The sequence below is a fragment of the Penicillium mononematosum genome (assembly GCF_028829835.1).
Source record: "Penicillium mononematosum strain IBT 11891 chromosome Unknown utg000005l:1.0-9366267.0:1.0-9372171.0, whole genome shotgun sequence".
Taxonomy (NCBI): Eukaryota; Fungi; Ascomycota; class Eurotiomycetes; order Eurotiales; family Aspergillaceae; genus Penicillium; species Penicillium mononematosum.
The window spans coordinates 4,596,281-4,618,163 of NW_026643275.1; the positions used below are offsets into that span (position 1 = coordinate 4,596,281).

The window sequence follows — 21,883 nt, forward strand, 5'->3', positions numbered from 1 at the left end:
GTGCAGGGATGGCTATATAATAGACGGCCTCCGCAGGTTTCACTCTTGCTTCGTGCAATACATTCATTCTCTTTCATTCAAACCTCAAGACTGGTCTCTTGATTTTCATTCCTTTTCTCCTATTCCGTCACATTCTTTATCGTCAAACTCGACACTCACTCTCTTTTACATTACGCAATGAAGTTCACAAACATTGTTCTGGCTGCCAGCGCCGCCACCGTGGCCTGCGCATACCCCCGAGGAAGGGACACTGTCCCTAACAAGCAGAGCGCTGATATTAAGAAGCGTGCAAATGGATTCACCTGGCTCGGTGTGAGCGAATCCGGTGCCGAATTCGGCGAGGGCAACATTCCCGGTACTCTGGAAAAAGACTACACCTGGCCCAAGACTTCCCAGATTCAGATCCTCAGGGATGCGGGCATGAACATCTTCCGTGTGCCCTTCTTGATGGAGCGCCTGGTGCCAACCACCATGACCGGCACCCCGGATGCCACTTACCTGGCCGCCCTTAAGTCTGTACGTGATATGTCTGCCGTTTGTTATTGATTTCCCCAGGGTCTAACAGTTCCATTCTATAGACTGTCAAGTTCATTACCGACAGCGGTGCCTATGCCGTCCTTGATCCCCACAACTACGGAAGATAGTAAGCGCACCAAAAATCACAACTACCCACCGTTATTGGTATGATGTATGATACTAACGCTCCATCTACAGTGCTGGCAACATCATCAGCTCGACCTCCGATTTCAAGGCCTTCTGGAAGACCGTTGCTACTGAGTTCGCCACCAACGAGAAGGTCATCTTCGACACCAGTATGCCAGCACCCATTGTCAAACTCACACGATCAAACTATCTACTAACACCTCCCTAGACAACGAGTACCACGGCCTCGACCAGACCCTCGTCTTGGACCTGAACCAGGCCGCCATTAACGCTATCCGTGCCGCTGGCGCCACCAGCCAGTACATCTTCGTCGAAGGCAACGCCTGGAGCGGTGCCTGGTCCTGGACCGACAACAACGACAACCTGAAGGCCCTTACCGACTCCGAGGACAAGATCGTCTACGAGATGCACCAGTACCTGGACGGCGACAGCTCCGGCACCTCTGAGACCTGCGTCAGCAGCACCATCGGCAAGGAGCGTCTCCAGTCCGCCACCGCCTGGTTGCAGGAAAACAACAAGAAGGGCTTCATCGGCGAGTTCGCAGGTGGCGTCAACAGCGACTGCCAGGCTGCCGTCGACGGCATGCTCTCCTACATGACCGAGAACAGCGACGTCTGGATGGGCGCCGAGTGGTGGTCCGCCGGTCCCTGGTGGGGATCTTACATGTACAGCTTGGAGCCAAGTGACGGCCCTGCTTACTCGACCTACCTTCCCATCCTCGAGAAATACTTCGTCGACGGCACTGCCTCGGCCCCGGCTTCATCTTCTTCCTCCGCCCCCACCTCTACCAAGTCTGCTGCCCAGACATCGACCACCACCGCTGCTATCGACGTCACCAGCACCCCCAGCAGCAACGTCCAGGCCCCTAGCTCCGTGGTTGAGCCGTCCAGCTCGGCCTCCGCTCCCGCCCAGACTTCCGCCCCTGTCGCTCCTGTTGTCCCTACTACCACCACTGTCACCCCTACTACCCTCGTCAGCGCCACCTCCACTTCCACTGCCAAGCCCAATGCTCAGGTACCTACCAACAGCCCCTCTACTGGAAATGTTGCTAAGCACTACTACCAGTGCGGTGGTATCAACTGGACTGGCCCCACTGTCTGTGAGACTGGCACCACCTGCGTCAAGCAGAACCCTTACTACTACCAGTGCGTTGCTTAAGGGATGATCTTGGATCAAGCCAAAGGGGGAGATTTTATTGACAGGGTGGCTTGGTGTCAGCGCTTTCTTTCTTGATCGACTGTTTTTTTACACCATTCTTATACATTACTTTCTTCTCGATTCACTTCGATTATATATATTCAATTACAATTTGCAAATACTGCATGCATGCATGCTGGGTGACGCTTCTTTCTATTCCTTGTGTAGTTATAGAGACGGTCTTCTGCTTTCTTCCTCCATAATCTTATTCTGAGCTGCCCAATAGGGATGTAGGACTAGGATCTGCGTGATCATGCGCGCTTTGTTCGTAGACTAGGACAGAAAGGAGAAATTTGACGTTCGTCTCCCTGTGGCCAGTGCTAGAAGACCAACATTGCCTCTAATTGATGAAACATCCGTAGATGCCAGTGCCTACTACATATTTTCTATGCTGTCTAACATCTCAAGTGTGGAACTTATTAAATTTCTCCCTAGCCAGAATAACTCAAGATCATAGAAGGTGTATTCAGAACTAAGTAGATATGTCATTCTCATCATCATTATAAGCATATACCCCTTAGGATAACAATGCCGCGAAAGAAACCGTCCTAGCCGGGAAACCCGAACCAGAACCCAAAGAACCGCGGAGAACACAACAATCTCAAGCATCCTCAGCCTGGTGCAAGCGCACAGTAACAAGATCACCAGGCGCACTAGTCAAAGTAAGACCATAACGAATCTTCTGATCAGGATAAACATTCTCAATCTGATCAAAGCGCTGCAAAAGCCTGACAATAACATATCCAGCCTCAGTAAGCGCAAACTGCTGTCCAATACAGATCCGCGGCCCACCATTGAACGGAATATACTCCCATCCAGCGCGACGACTCGTCCAGCGCTCAGGCTTGAACTCGTCAGCGTCAGGACCCCACAGGTCCTTACGGCGCTGCATAACATGCGTCGTGTAGATAACCGACTGGCCCTTGCGGATGTAGACGGGATCCTGGCCGTCTGGGCCGCCGCCGCGCGGGATGGTCGTGTCGCGGGTTGCGTTGCGGCGGTTGAAGGGGACGACGGGGTACAGACGGAGTACTTCGTTCATCACGTGCTGCAGGTACTGGCAGGATTTTAGGGTGGCGAAGGTGATGTTCTCGGGGTTGGAGTAGGTGCCGAAGTTGGAGAGGATTGTTTCGCGGAGTTTGGTGAAGACGTCTGGGTGCCGGGATAGCATGAGGGTTGTCCAGCTTAGGAGGGAGGCTGTTGTGTCGCGGCCGGCGAGGAGGATGTTGAGGAGTTGGGAGCGGAGCTCGATTGGGTCGCGGGTTACTTCGAGGAGGGCTTCGAGGAAGACGTAGGAGGATTTTTCGTTGGAGGGTTTCTTTTCGGATTGGGAGGCTGCAAGAGCGTTTGACACGACTTTGTCGACGAAGGAGTGGACTTGCTTGTCGGAGAACTTGGTTTCTTTGTTCTCGGCGAGGAAGGCGAGTTTCTCGAAGCGGCTTCGCTGCGCGCAGACCCATTGGGACTTGTCGAAGTAGGTGGCGAATGAGTCTTCGGATCTGTTCAGGCCGTTTAGGGCGCCCAGCTGGCTCTCGACGCTTTCGCCGAAGAGAAATTCTGTGGCGGAGTCGATGGTCAAGCGGAAGAAGATGGTTTGGATGTCGGTTGCGGCGGTCCATCCGTTGGCTGCGACGGGCAGAGCCTGCATGGCCTTTTGCACGTGCTCCTCTTCCAATTCCAATTGACTGATCTGCTCGCGGGTGAACTGAGGCCGAAGTAGGCCACGGGATCGGCTCCATTCCTCTCCATCGGCGGTGAACTATAAACAGTCAATACCTAGATTGGAGACAGGATCAATAAGGTATAGCATGTGACTCACAATACCAGTGCCTAGCAGCGGATGCATGCTGATTTGGCGGACAGAACCAAGTTCGAAGTCCTTGAACTGTGTAGCCAGGACAGCCTGGATGTTCTTGGGGTCGATAGTGAAGATGTGGGTGCGACCGAGGTTGCGGATAGAGAATGTAGTGACATAGCGGTTCTCCTGGTTACTGATAACCTTGACCCGCTCTCGGCCAACTCAGGTACCAGTTTGGCCTTGTCTGCCGCCAGAGATTGTTTCAAGTTGTCGATTCCAAAAGGATCCTTGCAAGGGTACATTGGCACGCTGCCACAGCCCAGCTTCTTAGCATTGCGCGAGTGTTGCCACGAGTTGAATACCATACGGATGACCTGCAGCACAACGGCTGCGGCCGCAAAGCCCAAGACGAATGACAGAGCCATGGTCCTGGTTAGATAGTTCGGATTTGGATTTCCAGAGTGCGGGCAGGAAAACAAGTGTTTTTATAAGGATGGAGCGACCTCGGCTGCAAGCATAAGTGGGGAAAACCTCCGTAGCATGGGAATGATCGTCACAAAGCTAAGGGTCAAGAGCCAATCGCGGACAAAGTGGATGTCAAATTCGATCGGCTGTTCGGATTTCACACTCGATGCAATTCCTGCACCGATCTGATCTCGGAGCAGTTACTTGGTGTGTGTTTAGACCCGAGTTCGCGTCGGAGTCACCGTGTTGGATTCTTTCACCGTCTTGTGGATGTTCCCCCTTTCTTAGAACTTTCAGTTCCTCCGAATGTATCACCCGACGTGCATCGTCAGAGGTCTGTGTCAGAATAAATCAACTGGTTGACATTAGAATGTGCACAAGGCTAATTTCATAATTTTCATAATTTCATAATGTCATGTGCATATGCAAATATCTGCAAGGCCAGTGGGGAATCCCTGTCTGCATTAGCGTTGGGCTTGGCCGAGGTTATGAAGATGAGTGATCAATTAATTCAATTAATTGTAATCAACGTCTCAACCTCAACCCCAACCTCAACTCTGTTCTCTATGATAATCTAAACTGGAATATTACCATTTCAGCTCAGACTGCAGACCCACGATGGACATGCTATCCTCGAGATCCTACCTGGAGCTGGCACAAGAAGCAGAAATATCAATAGGCACCTTGTCCAGAGAACTGACCCATCTAAGACCCCGAAGGGGAGCCCAAGCCGGAGATGCCCGATGAAGTGACCGACAAACAATCGGGCCCGGGTCGTCCCGTACGGAAAAGAGGCCGACCGAAATTAGAGGCTAAAGATGCCACTGCCATCGAGGTAGATCCCGATCGGCCCATAGAAATATGTTGTACATATTGACCAGCTCCACAGGAACGCCGTCTGCAGATCCGACGGGCACAACGCACCTACCGTCTTTAAAAGGAGAATACCATCCAGACCCTCAGATCTCGCGTCAATGTACTAGAGCAGACCCTAGAGAATGTATCAGATCTCCTCGGCGGAGCCCACCGCGACGCGATCAATCAGCTCAACGACGATCCAACTCTTCAGCCAAGCGTGGACTATCTCGCTCGCACACGAGAGCTCATCCTAGCAGAAATAAACAAGGCCAGATCGACCTCTGAGCACGACGATGATCTCCAACTCCAGAACAACAGTCCATCGACGGACAAGCCCACATTCGGCTACGAAGTGTCACACACCTATCCCCAGAAGCAGGATTCCAACAGCTCCTCTTCATACCCACAATACACCCGAGCCCGTTCCCCATCCCCACTAATAAACCGCATCCTCCCAACAACAACAATCTACACATACAGCCACCAAGAATCCAACCTAGCCCGCCGCCTGCACAGATTCAGCCTCGAGCACACCTACCGCTGGCTAACAGACCCGCGCACTGATCCAGCCCTGCTAAGCCGCGTCTTCGGACTAGTCCCCTGCATCCACGACATGGCAGGCATAAGACGTAATTTCCGGCGCACGCTGCAGTCCGAGATCGGGAGCGGGCTAGAATTCATCAAGATGCCTTTCTACACGCTCGGCGGTGCGGGGAAGCACTTCCCGTGCGTCGACAGCGACGGGAACCCCGTGTACCCGGAGAACAGTCGGAGACCGGGGAAGATCCTGCGGCGGATGGTGCGGATTTTGCAGCGGGGCGGGATCCAGGATTGGGATGAGGATTGGAGTGGGGATCGGGAGCCTGTTATGGAGGGAGGGGTGGATGGGCTGGCGCAGATGAGTGAGGAGGAGAGGATTCGGTCGCTGGATCTTGATGGCGAGTGGTTTGATTGTCGTGATGTCCAGGGGTATCTGGAGCATCGGGGTTTTGTGCTTGATGGGTCTGGGTTGAGGCTCGGTGTTCCGGAAAGCTTGGTTGGGGCTTTATATGGCTTTTCGCCGGATCGATCGACTGTTTCCAGTCTCTACGCTTCTCCTGATGGGACTCCTCCTGTTACTAAGATGGAGTCGGAATCCTCGGCCTCGTATACTTTGGATGTTGAGTGTTTCTTTGATCGTGAGTTGACCGTCGATGACGTTTGCGACTTGTGTTTTTATCAACATCACTGACATGAGCCTAGTACTCCTCGCAAACCTCAGAATCCTCGGCCGCGCGCCAGGCTTCCGACTATGGGATGTAGACGCCGCATTGCGATCAGCGATCTCCCGTCGTCCTTTTGGTTAGCCAAAACACAAAGTCTGACAGACCTGTCCTTCCATGGATATAATGACTACTTCATGAGCCACGACCAGAATGAACATCTACTTATATCAAAGCGAGTCAAAACACAAGAATCTGAAATTGAACTCCATTACTGGCATTGTTCTGGGGTATAGCGTAGAAAGATCCAGTATAGCAAAAAGAAAAGGAAGTCCATCAAGTCAAATCACATCAAATCGCATCACATGAAAGACCGCCAATGTCACGCGGTAGACGACGAGTCCCAAGGTCTTAAGAATTATCCCTAGCAAGTCCGCGTCCATCAACAGTGTCGCATCGGCAGCCACGGCCCGGTCTCTTCTGATCGTCTAGCAGCAAATCTCACAGCACTCGAAGCAGGCGATACCGGCGCAACTGGGGATGAGTTAGTCTTCTGGAATTTTATCGCGCGCATGACCGAATATGTTTTTTCGGGTTGGATTCAGAGGGGGATAGGGAACTTACACTCCGCAGCAGATACCACCGCCGCCACCACCGCGCAGCTGCATTTGTTCTTGGCTGGCCTGATATAGATGTTAATTTTTGTTCTGGAAATATGAGTTTTATTTATGGGTTATGGTGCACATACCGGCTGTTCAGTGACGACGTTCTGGTTGCTTGAGGGGGCAGCGGGGCTGGTGGGCTGCATGGTGACGGTGTTGGCGTTCCAGTTTTCAGTGGGCTCGTTGGCCGGGGTAGACTTGAAGAAGTTGAAGTTGAACATTGTGGTAGTAGTATGTGTATATGGTACAAGGTTGGAAATAGTGTTAAGGTGTAGGATAAGAGGTATAGAGAACAAAGAAAAGTGAAGAAAGATAAAACAGAAAGGAGAAAAGGACGCTATATGTAGTTTTTTCCAATAGTTTCGACGATCGGCTGAAAAATAAGTCCAAAGTCAAATGAAACAACTAGCGCCCGACAAAAGAGATTAAACGCTTACACATTCCAATACTCTATAGGGCTTATGCAAGTCAGATGGGGTACGAGTACGGAGTGTTGCTAAGTTTAGCTGGACAAATCAGAATGATGCTGCCTGGTACCAGGGACCACACTGAGGCTTCGCAGTATACCTACGTAGGGCTATATTCTCCAGTTCTCTATATTTACTTCTAGAACTGTGGCTATGTTCGGGTATTGTAGGCAGATAGAATATGGATTGCACAGCCTTTTATAGCTTGTTCTCTACCTAGGTATCGGAAAGCCACCGAAGTAGGAAAAAAGCAATCAGCCCTTCAGCCTTGTGGGCAGTTGCCAAGACCTGAAGGTCTTGGCAAACAGCTTATGTATTGCTTGTATTGGGGTAATGGTATTGTAACACTTTTTCAAGAACCTCATTTGCACTCTTGAAAGGTCGATGAACTGTATGATCTATATCATAGATATCTATGTACGTGTAGACGTGCGTTGAAGGAACTCGAAATAGTAAAATATCCCTCATAGCTTCGACAGAATTCCATCCGGCCGCAAAACAGAAAGGTAACAACTTTGAATTTCGCTGATCGTTCGGCACCTGCTTCCGATTAGCGTTCTTTTTCTTTTTTTCTTTTTTTTTTTTTTGCATTCCAGAACAACCTTGGAATGGAATTCACTTACCCAGCCAATGCCATGGTGATCCGCAGTTCTTGGCGGAGGATCTTAATCGCCAGTTCAACACCTTCTTGTCCGTTATACTGTATTTGGTCAGTAAACAGAATTACCAACAGAAGGAACCACATACAGCCAACCCCCAGAACGGGATCCTTCCGATAAAGCAAAAGCTAGCCCCCAACGCCAGAGCCTTGAAGATATCCGAGCCTCGTCGGATACCTCCATCCACCGCGATCGGGATCCGACCCTTGGCTACTGGGGCACAGACTCGCAGTGCATCCAATGTCGACGGCATGCCGTCCAGTTGCCGGCCTCCGTGGTTTGAAATGACGATGCCGTCGATGCCATATTTGATCGCCAGTTCTATATCTTCGGGGGTAGTTACTGTATCATCGATTGTTAGTCGAACTGTGACCTGCTTTACTCGGGTCACTCAACAACACAAACATACCACCCTTAAGCCAGATCTTCAGAGAGGTATGTTGTCTCAACCAAGGGATTGTTTCCTCCCAGTCCAAACTGGGGTCTATAAGACATCAGCATGTTCTCTATAACCTTACATCAACTTTAAATCAGCTCCACGGTACATACCGTAGTCGGTGCGGTCCGAGTGATCCGCCCCGTGACTGAGGATATTCGGCCACGACATATCATCCGGAATGGTATATTCATTCCGGTATTCGTTGATGCGCTTGCCTAGCACAGGTACATCAACAGATAGGAACAGCGCCTTGTACCCAGCCTCTGAAAAAGGATGTTAGCCCCGCCCAGCCAATGAAACCATACAAAAGAAGCATTCAGATACGACATACTCTCTGCTCGCTCTAACAACTGCAGCGTAATCGACCGATCCCGCAGTACACACATCTGCATGACATACGGATTCCCGGTCCCCTGTGCGGCAACTTCCTCGAGCGGATAATTCGAGTACGAGGACAGACCCATGGCAAGGCCGAATTTTGCAGCTGCACGCGAGGTCGCGAGCTCGCCGTCTGGGTGGGCGAGTTTCATTGATGCGGCGGGACTGAAGCCGAATGGGAGCGAGACCTGTGGTTTGAGTGTTAGAGTTCGCACTGCGTTCGTTTATGCGGCGAAAGCGGAACATCACATACCTTGCTTCCGAGGAATTCGGTGCTTGTGTCGATCTTGTCGACGTTGATTAAGACCCGAAGACGGATCTTGTAGCGGTCGTAGGCTGTTTCGTTCTCGTTGAGACTAGACAAATGTTAGGGAATTGGGGCAGTCGTTGCGGTTTGATATTTTGATATTCCATACGTGATTAGATCCATAGCTCCTCCATTGTAGTAGTCTATCGAGGTTAGCACTGACACAATAAATCGTTGCGGTAAACTGACGACACTCACCTCGGACCATCGGAGCCAGCCGACTACTCCCCATATTCTTCAAGTCAGCAATGCAGCATACATCTTTGTGAAGGGTCTCTCCGCGGTGAGCCATCGTGCCGTTTGCGTTGGGATGTGATTATAGAAATTGTATAAGAAAAATGGATAGAGCGAGGCGACGATGGCACAGTTCAAATAAGAAGGACTCCCGGCGACCTCTCCTCTCCCGAGATCATTTTCCATTGCCGGATTGAGTTGCGCACAAGTAGCTCCTCGCTGCTATAGATTGGTTTCTGGGGTTGGTTTCCGATTGTAGAAGACGATCATCGGAGTCGCTTGCCAGACTGAGATTCCGTCCACAGGTGGACGGTGTCACCCTACCAAACACTATTTACAACATATACAAATATAGTGCCAGCGCCGGTCATACAAGAGCGAGGATATTGTGCGTGGTCTAGTCAAACATGCTGGGTCCAAGCCTGCCAAGAAAAGGCTCCACGAAAAGAGAATCAGAGCTGTTCATGCGGCTCAAGATACTGTGTTCAAGATATCTGGAGCGAGCGCCGTGTCAGTATTGGTTACGGTCAACGGCCACTTCTGACAAGGTCGTCGTTCCCAATGGTGGCAATGAAGTGCACAACATTATCTACATTATTTACTGGGCCAAACGGGCTGTTGACGGCTTCGTTTCCAACCGGCCCAAATCTGCTTTCCTGTCCCACTTGTGATCTGGGGCAAACAGAGAGGCGATCTTAGTCGGTTTGGAATGAAATTGCTGTTAAAAGGACGAAGGAAAAGATATTGGAAGAGCAGGTGATTCCGAGGAGATAAGCTGATAAGGAATCCCATGTCCAAGATTAGAAGGCGGTTCCGATTGTGGCGGGGTTAGCTATGACTTCGACTTTCCCTTTCCAATATGGAAATGGAATCAGCAATAAGCTCCTTTTTAGATTGAATATATCAGACCATTAGAAATGGCGACATCTAAGCGATCAAGACCTCGCCGATCCCATGCGCTGGGAGGATGCAGCACCTGCAGACGCCGGCATGTGAAATGCGATCAGAAACGGCCCGTGTGTCGCACCTGTCGGGCCCTAGACGTGAAATGCGAGGGATATTCCGATCAGGTCTTGTGGATGCGTACTGATAACGGCGAGGAGACTGAGAGTGCTCGTGGGACTCGCCGGTATCTTTATTCGGGTACGTGGCCCTGACAGTATGAGACGAATTGGACTTGCTGGTATTAACCCGTGTGCTAGAGCAATCCAGACTTTCTATGAGCACTGCGCTTGGGTCTGATCTCGTATCCGGATCTATTGATGCATCACTGGCAGAGGTGGACTCGAGACTGCGAGACCCTGAACGTTCGCTCGACGGTGACATTGTCATTGGACCATTTGCGGTTCTCGATTTCTCTTCAGCGCCACGGAAGCTAGAGCAGGAATTGGTGCACGAACTTGAGCCTGTCGCGTTTGATATAAGTCCTGCAGTTGACCCGCCTGAGACTGTGGCTCCTGAGAATCTGCAAGAGTCTAATCCCTCTCCAATACTTGATTCACTGTCTCAGATCGATGACTTCCTCCATTGGTCTGATCTATTGAGCTTTGGTCTAGACCAGACGGAGATTACAACAAACGGCGCCTTGAGTATGCCGAATGATTTATCTTTCGATATGAGTCAAGAGATGGGGTTGCTACCTGTCGACTCAAATCACAACGATGATCTACTGCACACTTTCACAACACAACAGGCACCAGCAGAGCTTATTTCGGCTGATGTAGATGCATTGCAGGAGGCCCCGTCCCTGCTTAAGCATTTTCAGGATATTGTGATCCCACACATAATGGCCATTCCCTGTCGACAGAAATCGCCTTGGAAGATTTTGAACGTGCCGGCGGCGGTGGTAACATACAGTGATTCGACTTTTCTTGGGACAGAAAAGGTCAGTCAGGCCAAACTTGCAAATCTGTACGGCTTGCTCGCCTGCTCTGCTATTCATCTTGTTCTCAACCCTTCAACAATATCGACAAAGCCGCCTGAGTATTGGTGGAAGGTTGCCAACCAGGCATACCTGCAAGCTAAGGATCATATGCAGACGTCTTTGCAGTCAGAAACACAGGGTTTAAAGAAAGCAAAATATAAAGACCAGCTGATGGCTGCGTGCATTCTCATACAGTACACGGTGAGTTTCCTATTTGACATCAATTGAATGACTCTGACTCCCACAGATCATGTCCGGTCAACAACAACACGCCCGATGTTTTATGATTGATGCAGAGCGATTATTACGGCTTCGAGGTCTTTCAAAAACCCGAATATCGAAAAAGGCGCGACTTTTGCACCACGTCTACACCTGGCTAAGAATCGTCGGCGAGAGCACATTTGTTCTACATGACTACAACCTCTCTGCCTCCTCTCTTGAAGCACTCGGTTCTCGATTTCGATTACAACACACACCGAACTCAGAACAGATGGCGAACGCTGAGCCAAACCCTCGGCTGGATGATTTCCTCCGCCTCGAAACACAAAACTCGGATAGTGATCTCAATATCGATGAACCCAAGGACAAAACTTCAGGACTCCACGACATCCATCTTCAGGACTCGAGAAGTTATCCTGAAACATTATACAAGCAGATTTATGGCATCCCAGAAACCTGGCTTGGCCTTGTCTCGCAAACCACAAGACTAGCCAACGTTTTAGAGACATTCCGTATTGCCCGTGAGGCGGGTCAGACCATGGGCCTTGAAGCGTGGGAAACACTACAGCGACGTAGCACTCGCCTGGAAAATATGATCTGCTCTTTCAGCCTGGGTCGAACAAGAGCCGGAGTCCTGGAGCTCCATGCCGACTCAAAACCGCACGGTCATATGGTGGAGGCCTTGAATGCAGCTCTAGTAATTTTCTTTTACAGGCGAATCCGAAAGACCCACCCCGCCGCTCTGCAGGGTCATGTTGATAGTGTTATTGCAGCGCTTCAGGCATGCAGTGCAACACTGACCCAAGATGATCCCACCGGACCTGGAACAGCGTGGCCGTTGTTTATTGCAGGATGTGAGGCAATGTCAACCGCAAGACGAGAGGCTGTTATGAGCATGTTGGATAAGGCGAGCTCAATATGCGGGTTTGCTGCTTTTGGAACGGCCAGAAATATTATCACTGAAGTGTGGCGCAAGCAGGATGAGCATTTGACTGCGAACCGGGGTGAAGCGATGCCATCATGGGTTGACGTTGTGAAGCAAGGACAGATATGGCCCTTGTTTTGTTAACATAGCTGGTTATTCTTGTCTTGACTATATCGTACGATTTGTACTATGCACCTTTATGACGTGATGAATATGGTTCCAAGGTTGTATATTCTATAAACTATGTACATGGATAGTACGTGTCGCATTCTCATTCCGACATTCAAGCATTCCAAATCATCAAATGAACAAATGAACAAAAACCTAAACAGTCTTAACACCAGCATTCTGCAGCAATTGCTTAAGTTCCGCCGTCAACTCCGGGTTGAGAAGAGCGAAAGGCTTGCGCAAGCCACCAGTGGGCTGGCCAATCAACTCAACACCAGTTTTAACAGCAGCAGCGTAGTTATGCGACTCAAGGAACTTGCAAATGGGGAAAGCCTTAGCCCAAATCTCACGACCACGCTTCAAATCCCCCTTAACAGAAACAGCCTCATAAAGCTCAACGGCCAACTCAGGAATAATATTCGCTGCACCCCAGACACCACCGGGGGCGCCAGCAGCAAGACCATAGAAAGTCAAAGTATCCCATCCATTAAACGAGGTAATCTGATCCGACAGAGAAAAGATAAGCTCCGTCAGGGCCGGGGCATTACCAGAGGTATCCTTCAGATACTTGACGCCGACCTTAGACAGACCGGCGATCTCAGTGGGGGACAGGGTGATTCCCGACGCAGAAGGAATATTATAGAAGACAATGGGCAGACCGGAGGCCGTGTGGATCTCATTGAGAAGCTCGTGCAGCTGCTCCAGGATGACGGGGTCGTAGAAGGGGGGCACGACCATTGTGGCTGCGGCGCCGGCTTTGGCGGCGTGTACGGAGAGCTCGACGGCCTCGGCGGATGAGAGACTGCCTGTGCCAGCGACGACGGGGACGCGGCCAGCGGCAAACTTAACGCACAGCTCTGTTAGCTGCTTGCGCTCGGCGACGGTCATTGTGGTGAATTCGCCTGTGCTGCCGCCTGGAACGAGACCGTGCACGCCTGCTTTGATCAGGTGCTCGATGTGTGCTTGCAGACGGCCTTCGTCAATGGCGGTCTTGTCGTCTGTGAAGGGGGTGATCAGGGCCACCATGATTCCGTAGAGGGGGGTCCATTTTGGAGGTTGGAGGTAGGTATAGGAAGTGAGAGGAGAGATGTTTTGGTTTGTTTGGAAATATGGTGAGTATGGCGGGGTTGGAGGAAGTGGTGATCTAGATATAGTTGATCTGATTATGGAATCTCTTACCGTTTCTATATTTTCTAGATTCATGATTCTATATCTACTTCAGACTGTAGAGGAGTGACTTGCCGTATCGGGACAGGTTTCCTATTTAGGATGTATCCCCACCATCGGGGTGAGGCTTCTTTCTCTTTTGGGAGTTTTTTATTTCGAATTCTACGTTCTTTCGATTGGAATTCTGCTTCATGTAGATTAAAGCGATAAGATAGCAGTTCTTTAGGGGTTGGAAGACTTGATGGCATGACATGCAGATCGTGCTATGCAGGGATTCCGCAATGGCCACACAGTGGATCGGGATGTCACCAATGGCCTCGCATGTGGACTGTGCTTCCGACTAGCCAAGGATATACCCCGAAATGAACTACCTAGGTACCTGCGGGGTTTAAATAAGGCCGTTGAACGTCATTGTATATTGCATCTCTGACACCGGTGGTACCTTTACAGTCAATTGGCGTTGAGCTTCGAAACGAGTTAACTTTTTATCCTTCCAGTATATACTCGCATTTGTAACATATTCCACTATTGCAATAAACATGTTTAGCTAGAACTTGAGAGAAGCTTGAGAAATATACATCCGATGACATGTTAGGGCTGAGAACATGGCTGATCGAAAAAAGCAAGAATGCACCTTAATCCGACATAAGAGTCCGGCATATCTATTAATCGAATAATCAGAAATAAGCCGAGGGTATTAAGATCAGGATAAATTGAGAATAACCATTCTAATCTATTTTACCTATAATATCACTAACATCGCGGAGAGTATATCGGAAGGACTTGCCTGAAGGGGCTTAACCTCATTGGGAGAGATATCCTATATCATACCCCACGCGCCGTGAAGGAGCTGGAATTGTTCAAACTTCTATTATACCCAAGAACAAAATCAAAATGGACCTCTTCATTGATATCGTCACCCCCAATGGGCACAGCTACAAGCAGCCCACCGGCCTCTTCATCAACAACGAGATTGTACCCGCCACAGGAGGCCAGACCATCACATCTCTTGACCCCGCGTACGTCATTATCGGAAGTTCTCTGTACACCTCACTAACTATTGTCTAGTACTGACAAGCCCATTGCCACCGTCCAAGCAGCGAGCGCCGAAGATGTCGACCGCGCCGTGAAGGCTGCCAAAGCGGCCCTGGTCCACCCCTCATGGAAGTTGCTTCCCGCAACAGAGCGGGGCCAGTTGATGGCCCGACTCGCCGATCTCATGGAGGAGAACAGAGCGCTGTTTGCTTCTATTGAAGCTTGGGATAATGGTATGTATGGAAATCCCCCAAACTGGAGACAATCTGCTTATCGAACGCAGGAAAACCCTACCACGTCGCCCTTGACGAAGATCTCACCGAGGCAATCACAACAATTCGCTATTACAGTGGCTGGGCTGATAAAACCTTTGGCCAAACCATCAATACAACTCCCCAAAAGTTCGCCTATACAATCCGCCAGCCCATTGGCGTAGTTGGACAGATCATTCCATGGAACTACCCCCTTTCAATGGCCACCTGGAAGCTTGGCCCTGCACTAGCATGTGGAAACACAGTTGTTCTGAAGCCAGCCGAGCAGACCCCTCTCAGCGCTCTCATTCTCGGTACCTTGATCAAGAAGGCAGGATTCCCTCCAGGCGTGGTAAACATCGTCAATGGCTACGGGCGCGAGGCTGGCGCCACGCTCGCTTCGCACCCATTGATCGATAAGGTCGCATTCACAGGATCAACGGTGACTGCCCGGGAGATTATGAAGATGGCTGCCGGCACACTCAAGAATATCACTCTCGAAACAGGCGGCAAGTCCCCATTGCTGGTTTTCCCGGATGCGGATATGGACCAGGCTGTCAAGTGGTCGCATGGCGGTATTATGTCCAACAAAGGCGAGATCTGTACCGCCACCTCACGTATCTTCGTCCACCGCGATATCCTCGAATCATTCACTGCTAGCTACAAGGCTGCAGTGGAGGGTGTGAAGATCGGCGACCAGTGGGACGAGTCGGTCTTCCACGGCCCGCAGGTGACACGCGCGCAATACGACCGTATCCTCTCCTACTTTGAAATTGCCAAGAACGAAGGAGCTACTATTCTCACTGGTGGCGCTCCCTACACGCCGACTGACGAGAAGAATAAGGATGGGTACTTCATTCAACCAACCGTTATTGTCAATGCAACCGACTCTATGCGCATTGCCCGTGAAGAAGTGTTTGGCCCCGTCGTGGTGATTTTCCCCTTCGATGATGAGGAAGAAGCTATTCGTCGGGCCAATGATACCACTTACGGCCTGGGTGCGGCTGTCTTCACGCGTGATCTGGAGCGTGCTCACCGCGTGGCTGCTGAGATTGAGTCCGGTATGGTCTGGATTAACAGCAGCCAAGACTGTGACCCGCGTATTCCTTTTGGTGGTGTGAAGCAGAGTGGCATTGGACGCGAGTTGGGTGAGGCAGGTTTGGAAGCTTATAGCCAAATTAAGGCGGTTCATGTGAACATGGGTACCAGGCTGTAAATGGGCCTATGAAGTACATTGCACAATATAAACATAGATTCTGGCAAGCTAAGCATCTTATTTACTTCTTGTATATAGAAAGGCCATGTTTTAATGTTTCAGGTTAGCGTCTGATTTTTCAGCCTGCTGCTTACTTGTGGGGTGGAGGCTTCTCCTTCTTCCCTCTCTTTTTCTCCTCTCCTCCAGTTTCCTGTTAGCTTGCAATACTGGGTTACTGCGCTCCATGTTTCTCTGTTTCCTCTTTCCTGTTTCCTGTCAATGATTTACCAGTAAGCGCCCAGCACAAAGGAGGGGTAAGCCCTCTAGCCAAAGAAATAAATCATGGGTCTCAAGAGTCTTGTGTCAAGATTGAAACGCCGCACACCTGCAGAAGATCCTATCAGCCAGCCAGATCCAATATCCGAAAGCAATGGCAAAGCGATTCTCTCGTCTTCAGCCCCCAAAGACACAGAGATCAACCTTCCACCGCAGAAACCAGCAAGCGATGGGCGTGACTTGTGGCTTGAAGCCTTTGAGAAATTGCCTCGCAAATCGCAAGAAGAACTCGAAAGGCGAGGCATGAACCGACAAGGCTCTGAGAGTATGGTCGATCAGGTTAAGGAATTTGAAAAAGAGGCCGAAACACAGCGGGACAGAAGCTTGGCTAAAGATTGGAGGGTCCAAATAGGAGACCATGAGATCCCAGTGAGACAAACAACCCTCCAGATCGTTCACTGGGCCGAGAAAATTGGGGACGTGGCCATTCAATTTGCGCCGGCTCCTGGAGCTGGAGGCGTGTGGGCTGTGGCAAGATCAGTCCTCGAGGTCGGTTCTCTATATAGGAAGGTACAAGGCACTGCTTACACAGTGTGGAATCCAGGGAATCGATACTTTCGACAAAGAAAAGAGCGCCCTACTTTCTGTTGTTGACAAAGTGGCGGGTGCCATCTTCTGCGGTCAGGTCTACTACGAGATATACAACCCCGAGCGGACGGGGAGAAAGGATGTCGTGGATAAACTTCACGATGCAATCGTGGCATTGTATGGGTGTGTGTTGGAACTACTGGTCACGTCGTCAGATCTTTCGTCCAACACTGCCGTGCAATTTTGTCAGGCTATTTTTGACACTACGAGGTCGTGTGACATGTTGCTGGAATTGGAAAAATTGGAACAAGAGCTCGCAACAGCGGCTGGTAAGTGTGAAGACACGGCTCGCGCTCACCAAGAAGTTATTTTCAAGGATTATCTCCAAGAAGCTCAGAAGTCCCTCAACAGAATCACTCGGCATATGGAACATGTCTTCCAATGGGTGAATGACCAAGAACGGAGGGACCTTCTTGAATGGGTCTCGGATATCCAGTATGGCCGTCATCACGATGAGATCGAAGAAAGAAGGGAGCCTGGTACTGGTGATTGGCTTGTTCAAGATGGGAGATTCCGTGAGTGGATGGATTCACCTTTATCCAGTACCCTGTGGCTTCAAGGATCTCGTGAGTCTGCCCAATCCTCGAAATATATTACCTCCCTGACAAAAGCTAGCTGGCACGGGAAAATCATTTTTGACTTCAGCTGTGGTCAAGCATATCGAGGACATGAAGGGATCCCAAATGGAAGGATTTGGCTATTTCTTCTGCAACCAAGACGAGAAAAATCGGCGGGAAGCACTACCAGTGCTTCGAAGCTTAGTTCGTCAGTTTGCTGCCCCAAAAGGCAGCACCGAATCGGTGAGGAGAAGCCTTCAAGATGCACGGGAAAGAGCAACCAATAGAGCATCACAACTCAGCTCCTCAGAATGCTGTCGTCAGCTCGTGGAAGCATTCAATCTATATTCAACCAGTGTCATCATTCTTGATGCCTTGGATGAAGTTTTGGACGATGAACTTGATATTTTGGTCGAGGCTCTTGAGGATGCCATTGCTGAGACTAAAGACAGAGGCAGAGTCAAGCTCTTTGTTGCCAGCCGGCCTGAGAAAAACATTGGCGCAAAATATGGCTCAAGTTCAACGGTCATCATCCAGGCTCAGGACAACAAAAAGGACATTGAGAAATTCGTGACCAAGGAGATGGATAAATTTGAGAAGAAGCATCCCAACTCAGAACTTGCCGCTATGAAGGACACTGTTGTTCGAGTTATTCTCGAGAAATGCGACAACATGTAAGACCTCATGACTATAATGACCGAAAAAGCTCTACACTAACGAAACCAGGTTCCTCTGGGCCGCCCTCCAGGTAAAGCAAATTGTACAATGCGACACCGTTGAATCGATCGATTACGCACTGGAAACCCTCCCGAAGGGGCTGGACGGGATGTATGACCAAATATATCGGAAAATCCAAACCCGATTTCCGCCGGAACAAGCCATAGCAGAACGCACGTTCAAGTGGGTGCTGTGCTCTCCTTATCCGCTCACAAGTGAAGAACTCCTCTCCGCCGCTCGCATGGCCATTGAGAAAGACGACATAAAGTTGGCGAGTTGTGTGAAGCAAGAGACCTTGCTCTCAATTTGTGAGAACTTGCTCATAGTTGATACCGATGGTCGATGGAGATTTTTCCACCTTTCAGCGAGGGAGTACCTCGAGAAGGCCCTTGAGATGTATCAAAATGCACACTCTTACTGTGCCCAGGTGTGTCTTCTGTCTCTTATGCGAACATTTGGCCCAGAAACACTTCCTGGAAGCTCCCAGGATCCATTTGATGAAACACATCCTTTCTCTCACCACGCTCAGACCTGCTGGGCTTTCTACGCCCTTGCGCCGCAGCCTGAGGAAGATCAATCTGTCATTTTGCTAAAGAAATTCCTTGGTTCACCCAACAAAAGTAGCGCCTTTTACGTTCGATGGTTAGATCACATTAAAGAGCACAGTCTTTCAGTCCAATTGCCATTCCGGGCAGGGCCACTTTTGTCTCATGAAGACCTGGCACCCGCTACGACACCAATGTTTACTATAGCCCAGTTTTCATTGTATGAAAAGACTCTTCGCAAATGGTGCGACAGCAATGACTTTGACCCATTTCAACAAAATGACCGCGGAGAAGATTTGCTCACGATAGCTGCCATGACTAATTGCATACCTCTGTGCGCAACTCTTATTGCAAAAGGAGTTCCCGTCAATCAGTGCAATGCCAATGGCAGATATGGAAGCGCACTTGCAGCCGCAGCCAACTGGGGTAGACTGGACACGGTCAAATACCTTGTGCAGGAGGCAAACGCAGACGTGAATCTCCCACTCCAGAGTGGGGACTACGGCAGTGCACTATATGCCGCCGTAGGGAATGGAAGCTTGGTTATCGTGAGATATTTTGCAGAGGAGGTCCCGGATGTGAATCTTCTAGTTCATGTGAGAACCCACGGCAATGTGCTTGCCGCCGCTGCCTTCTCTGGTAAACTGGATATTGTGAGATACCTCGTGGAGGAAGCAAACATCGATGTGAATCTTCCGCTTGGCGAGGACACTTTTGTTACTGTGCTTGCTGCCGCCGCCTGGGGAACTCTTGACGTAGTGAAATATCTGGTGGAGGAGGCAAAAGCAGTTGTAAACGTACCGAATGCGGCCGGCAATGCACTTGTTGCCGCCGTCTTGAGTGGAAATCTTGAAATGGTGCGATACTTTGTGGAAGAGGCAAAAGCAGATGTAGATCTTCTGCGTGATGATGAGTTTCTTAGTATGGTACTTGAGGACTATAGGAAAGAGGATGCTGTTGCAGTCAGGCATATTCTGAAGTTACCCAGTGATCAAGGGACAGGAGACGAGCACTGAAGCACTGAAAATAGAAATTATATATCGACGGTAACTACAGGGTCTACACATGTACGTATGAATGTCGGGGGGACTCGTCTTATATTCGCACTTTATCAACTTTATCAAACACACCTACGCTTTACTTAAACTGCGTATCATGTATTTCTCTACGAAAGGCGCTCATATATATTATTAAAAATTCAAGGCAGATTATTAGCTATTTTGTCGCATTTAATATCTAGTTTGATATCCCTGCTCAGCATATATGGCTGGCGATGGACCACTATGTCAACTATATATTCACCTTATGGAGATGTCACCGTATCCAGAAATTGCTTTACCTGCGCAAGATCAGCCAGCAATGTCTGATGCATCTCGTATGCAGGCGATTGTCATCGAGCGGTGGATTCTACCGCACAATGCTTGCCGATGATAAATACTACTCTGAGACCACAGGCTCGAAGCTTTGTACGTATCGTACTCACATTATGTACATGAAGCTTTACAGCGCATCCATCTCCGCTTCAAGGCAATATCTGAGCGGGGTAAACCGAGACAAAGTCTTCAAATCCACTCGGCGGAGCTATAATCCCCCGGGATAGGTCCCCGGGGTTTACCTGCATATGTAGGTATCCTACCTAGAAAACACAGGGCTGGGTAGACAACAGGCTATTGGTCGCCGAGTCTGTTATAAATCAGGTTAAGCATGTAGAGTAATTCAAGAAAGGATAAAAGCCGGCTTTCTCCCTGAAGCGACTTCACCAAACTATCCGATCGAACGGGTTACCAAGTGTCTTTGATCTACACTATGACTGCCCCTGCCGAAAGAAGAGTTCGTGTCGCAGCGGTTCAGGCAGAGCCTGCCTGGAATGATCTGCAGGGTGGTGTCAACAAGGTAATTTCTCTCCTGGGTGACGCTGGCAAGGAAGGCGCCAATGTTGTTGGATTCCCCGAGGTTTTTATTCCCGGCTATCCGTGGTAAGCTCTTCATCTCCAATGACTGAAGATGGTCCCTAAGGTGGTGTTAGGAGTATCTTCACCGCAACTCCACTGGACAACGCCCCCTTTATGGAGGAGTACTTCCATAATTCGTTGGCTGTCGACTCGGACGAGATGCGCCGTATCCAGGCTGCGGTCAAAGAAAATGGGACATTTTGTGTTCTTAGATTCAGTGAACGTCACCAGGGCTCACTTTACATTTCCCAGGTCAGAGAGATCCCAGTCTATAGGTGTCTCGATTTGACCGAGCTGACTGGTTGGATTCAATAGGTCTTCATCAATACTGATGGCCAGATTGTCCATCACCGGCGTAAGACCAAGCCAACCCATGTGGAGAGAGCGTACTGGGGTACCGGCGAGGGCGACTCGTTGAAATGTGTCGTCGATTCGCCTTTCGGAAGAATTGGAGGACTCAATTGTTAGGAGCACACACAACCGCTCCTTAGATACTATAAGTATCAGCAGGATGTCGACATTCATGTTCCGTCGTGGCCAGTCCTCTCAGATAGGCCGGAATCTGTCGGCTCGCGGTGGCCCTATTTTATCACCGGTGATATGAGCTCCAGACTATCTCAGGTCATGGCATTCGAAGGTGCATGCTTTGTCCTTGTCTGCACCCAAGTACTGTCTGAGGAGAACTTCGACAAGAACAAGGTACGAGGTGTAGAACATATTCAGGGTACTGGCGGGGGTTTCTCGGCCATCTTCGGCCCAGGAGGAGAGCCTATTTCTACCATGCCATCCGATAAAGAAGGAATCCTGTACGCCAATGTCGATGTCAACGACAAACTTCGAGCTAAGCAATGGCTTGATGTTGTTGGACACTACTCCAGACCAGACATGTTGAGCTTGCGTGTCAACACTCACCCCTCCAAGCCAGTGTTCTTCGCAGAGGAGCCAGAGAAATAGATGGGGAGATGTATGGACTTT

The 21,883-nt window shown here is 49.9% G+C and overlaps 10 protein-coding genes across 10 annotated transcripts; 6 read left to right on the forward strand and 4 right to left on the reverse strand.

The window, feature by feature from the left end:
• Positions 1–177: 177 nt before the first annotated feature.
• egl3 (putative extracellular endoglucanase/cellulase) lies at positions 178–1,821 on the forward strand (the record flags this gene model as incomplete). The annotated part of the gene is made up of 4 exons (XM_057296665.1): positions 178–516; positions 579–643; positions 715–812; positions 872–1,821. 4 exons carry the CDS (start codon positions 178–180, stop codon positions 1,819–1,821), a joined length of 1,452 nt encoding a protein of 483 aa, XP_057144547.1.
• A 640-nt stretch (positions 1,822–2,461) lies between these two features.
• N7519_009893 (cytochrome P450) lies at positions 2,462–4,083 on the reverse strand (the record flags this gene model as incomplete). The annotated part of the gene is made up of 3 exons (XM_057296666.1): positions 2,462–3,619; positions 3,680–3,851; positions 3,959–4,083. The coding sequence occupies 3 exons, from the start codon at positions 4,081–4,083 to the stop codon at positions 2,462–2,464; spliced, it is 1,455 nt and encodes a 484-aa protein (XP_057144548.1).
• Positions 4,084–4,859: 776 nt separating this feature from the next.
• Positions 4,860–6,327, forward strand: N7519_009894 (uncharacterized protein; the record flags this gene model as incomplete). The annotated part of the gene is made up of 3 exons (XM_057296667.1): positions 4,860–4,958; positions 5,064–6,159; positions 6,224–6,327. 3 exons carry the CDS (start codon positions 4,860–4,862, stop codon positions 6,325–6,327), a joined length of 1,299 nt encoding a protein of 432 aa, XP_057144549.1.
• A 335-nt stretch (positions 6,328–6,662) lies between these two features.
• N7519_009895 (uncharacterized protein) lies at positions 6,663–7,066 on the reverse strand (the record flags this gene model as incomplete). Its single annotated transcript, XM_057296668.1, has 3 exons — positions 6,663–6,717; positions 6,808–6,866; positions 6,932–7,066. The coding sequence occupies 3 exons, from the start codon at positions 7,064–7,066 to the stop codon at positions 6,672–6,674; spliced, it is 240 nt and encodes a 79-aa protein (XP_057144550.1). The 3' UTR covers positions 6,663–6,671.
• A 710-nt stretch (positions 7,067–7,776) lies between these two features.
• Positions 7,777–9,387, reverse strand: N7519_009896 (alpha-hydroxy acid oxidase; the record flags this gene model as incomplete). Its single annotated transcript, XM_057296669.1, has 9 exons — positions 7,777–7,852; positions 7,936–8,012; positions 8,060–8,313; positions 8,381–8,455; positions 8,521–8,673; positions 8,742–8,976; positions 9,042–9,144; positions 9,205–9,238; positions 9,294–9,387. The coding sequence occupies 9 exons, from the start codon at positions 9,385–9,387 to the stop codon at positions 7,777–7,779; spliced, it is 1,101 nt and encodes a 366-aa protein (XP_057144551.1).
• An 859-nt stretch (positions 9,388–10,246) lies between these two features.
• Positions 10,247–12,541, forward strand: N7519_009897 (Zn(II)2Cys6 transcription factor; the record flags this gene model as incomplete). Its single annotated transcript, XM_057296670.1, has 3 exons — positions 10,247–10,472; positions 10,532–11,454; positions 11,501–12,541. 3 exons carry the CDS (start codon positions 10,247–10,249, stop codon positions 12,539–12,541), a joined length of 2,190 nt encoding a protein of 729 aa, XP_057144552.1.
• Positions 12,542–12,721: 180 nt separating this feature from the next.
• Positions 12,722–13,591, reverse strand: N7519_009898 (dihydrodipicolinate synthase family protein; the record flags this gene model as incomplete). The annotated part of the gene is made up of 1 exon (XM_057296671.1): positions 12,722–13,591. The coding sequence occupies one exon, from the start codon at positions 13,589–13,591 to the stop codon at positions 12,722–12,724; it is 870 nt and encodes a 289-aa protein (XP_057144553.1).
• Positions 13,592–14,626: 1,035 nt separating this feature from the next.
• N7519_009899 (aldehyde dehydrogenase ALDH) lies at positions 14,627–16,234 on the forward strand (the record flags this gene model as incomplete). Its single annotated transcript, XM_057296672.1, has 3 exons — positions 14,627–14,751; positions 14,801–15,000; positions 15,051–16,234. The coding sequence occupies 3 exons, from the start codon at positions 14,627–14,629 to the stop codon at positions 16,232–16,234; spliced, it is 1,509 nt and encodes a 502-aa protein (XP_057144554.1).
• A 321-nt stretch (positions 16,235–16,555) lies between these two features.
• N7519_009900 (ankyrin repeat domain-containing protein) lies at positions 16,556–19,972 on the forward strand (the record flags this gene model as incomplete). The annotated part of the gene is made up of 4 exons (XM_057296673.1): positions 16,556–17,038; positions 17,094–17,703; positions 17,753–18,368; positions 18,421–19,972. The coding sequence occupies 4 exons, from the start codon at positions 16,556–16,558 to the stop codon at positions 19,970–19,972; spliced, it is 3,261 nt and encodes a 1,086-aa protein (XP_057144555.1).
• A 790-nt stretch (positions 19,973–20,762) lies between these two features.
• N7519_009901 (carbon-nitrogen hydrolase family protein) lies at positions 20,763–21,862 on the forward strand (the record flags this gene model as incomplete). The annotated part of the gene is made up of 4 exons (XM_057296674.1): positions 20,763–20,932; positions 20,983–21,160; positions 21,224–21,334; positions 21,377–21,862. The coding sequence occupies 4 exons, from the start codon at positions 20,763–20,765 to the stop codon at positions 21,860–21,862; spliced, it is 945 nt and encodes a 314-aa protein (XP_057144556.1).
• Between the last annotated feature and the right edge of the window lie 21 nt (positions 21,863–21,883).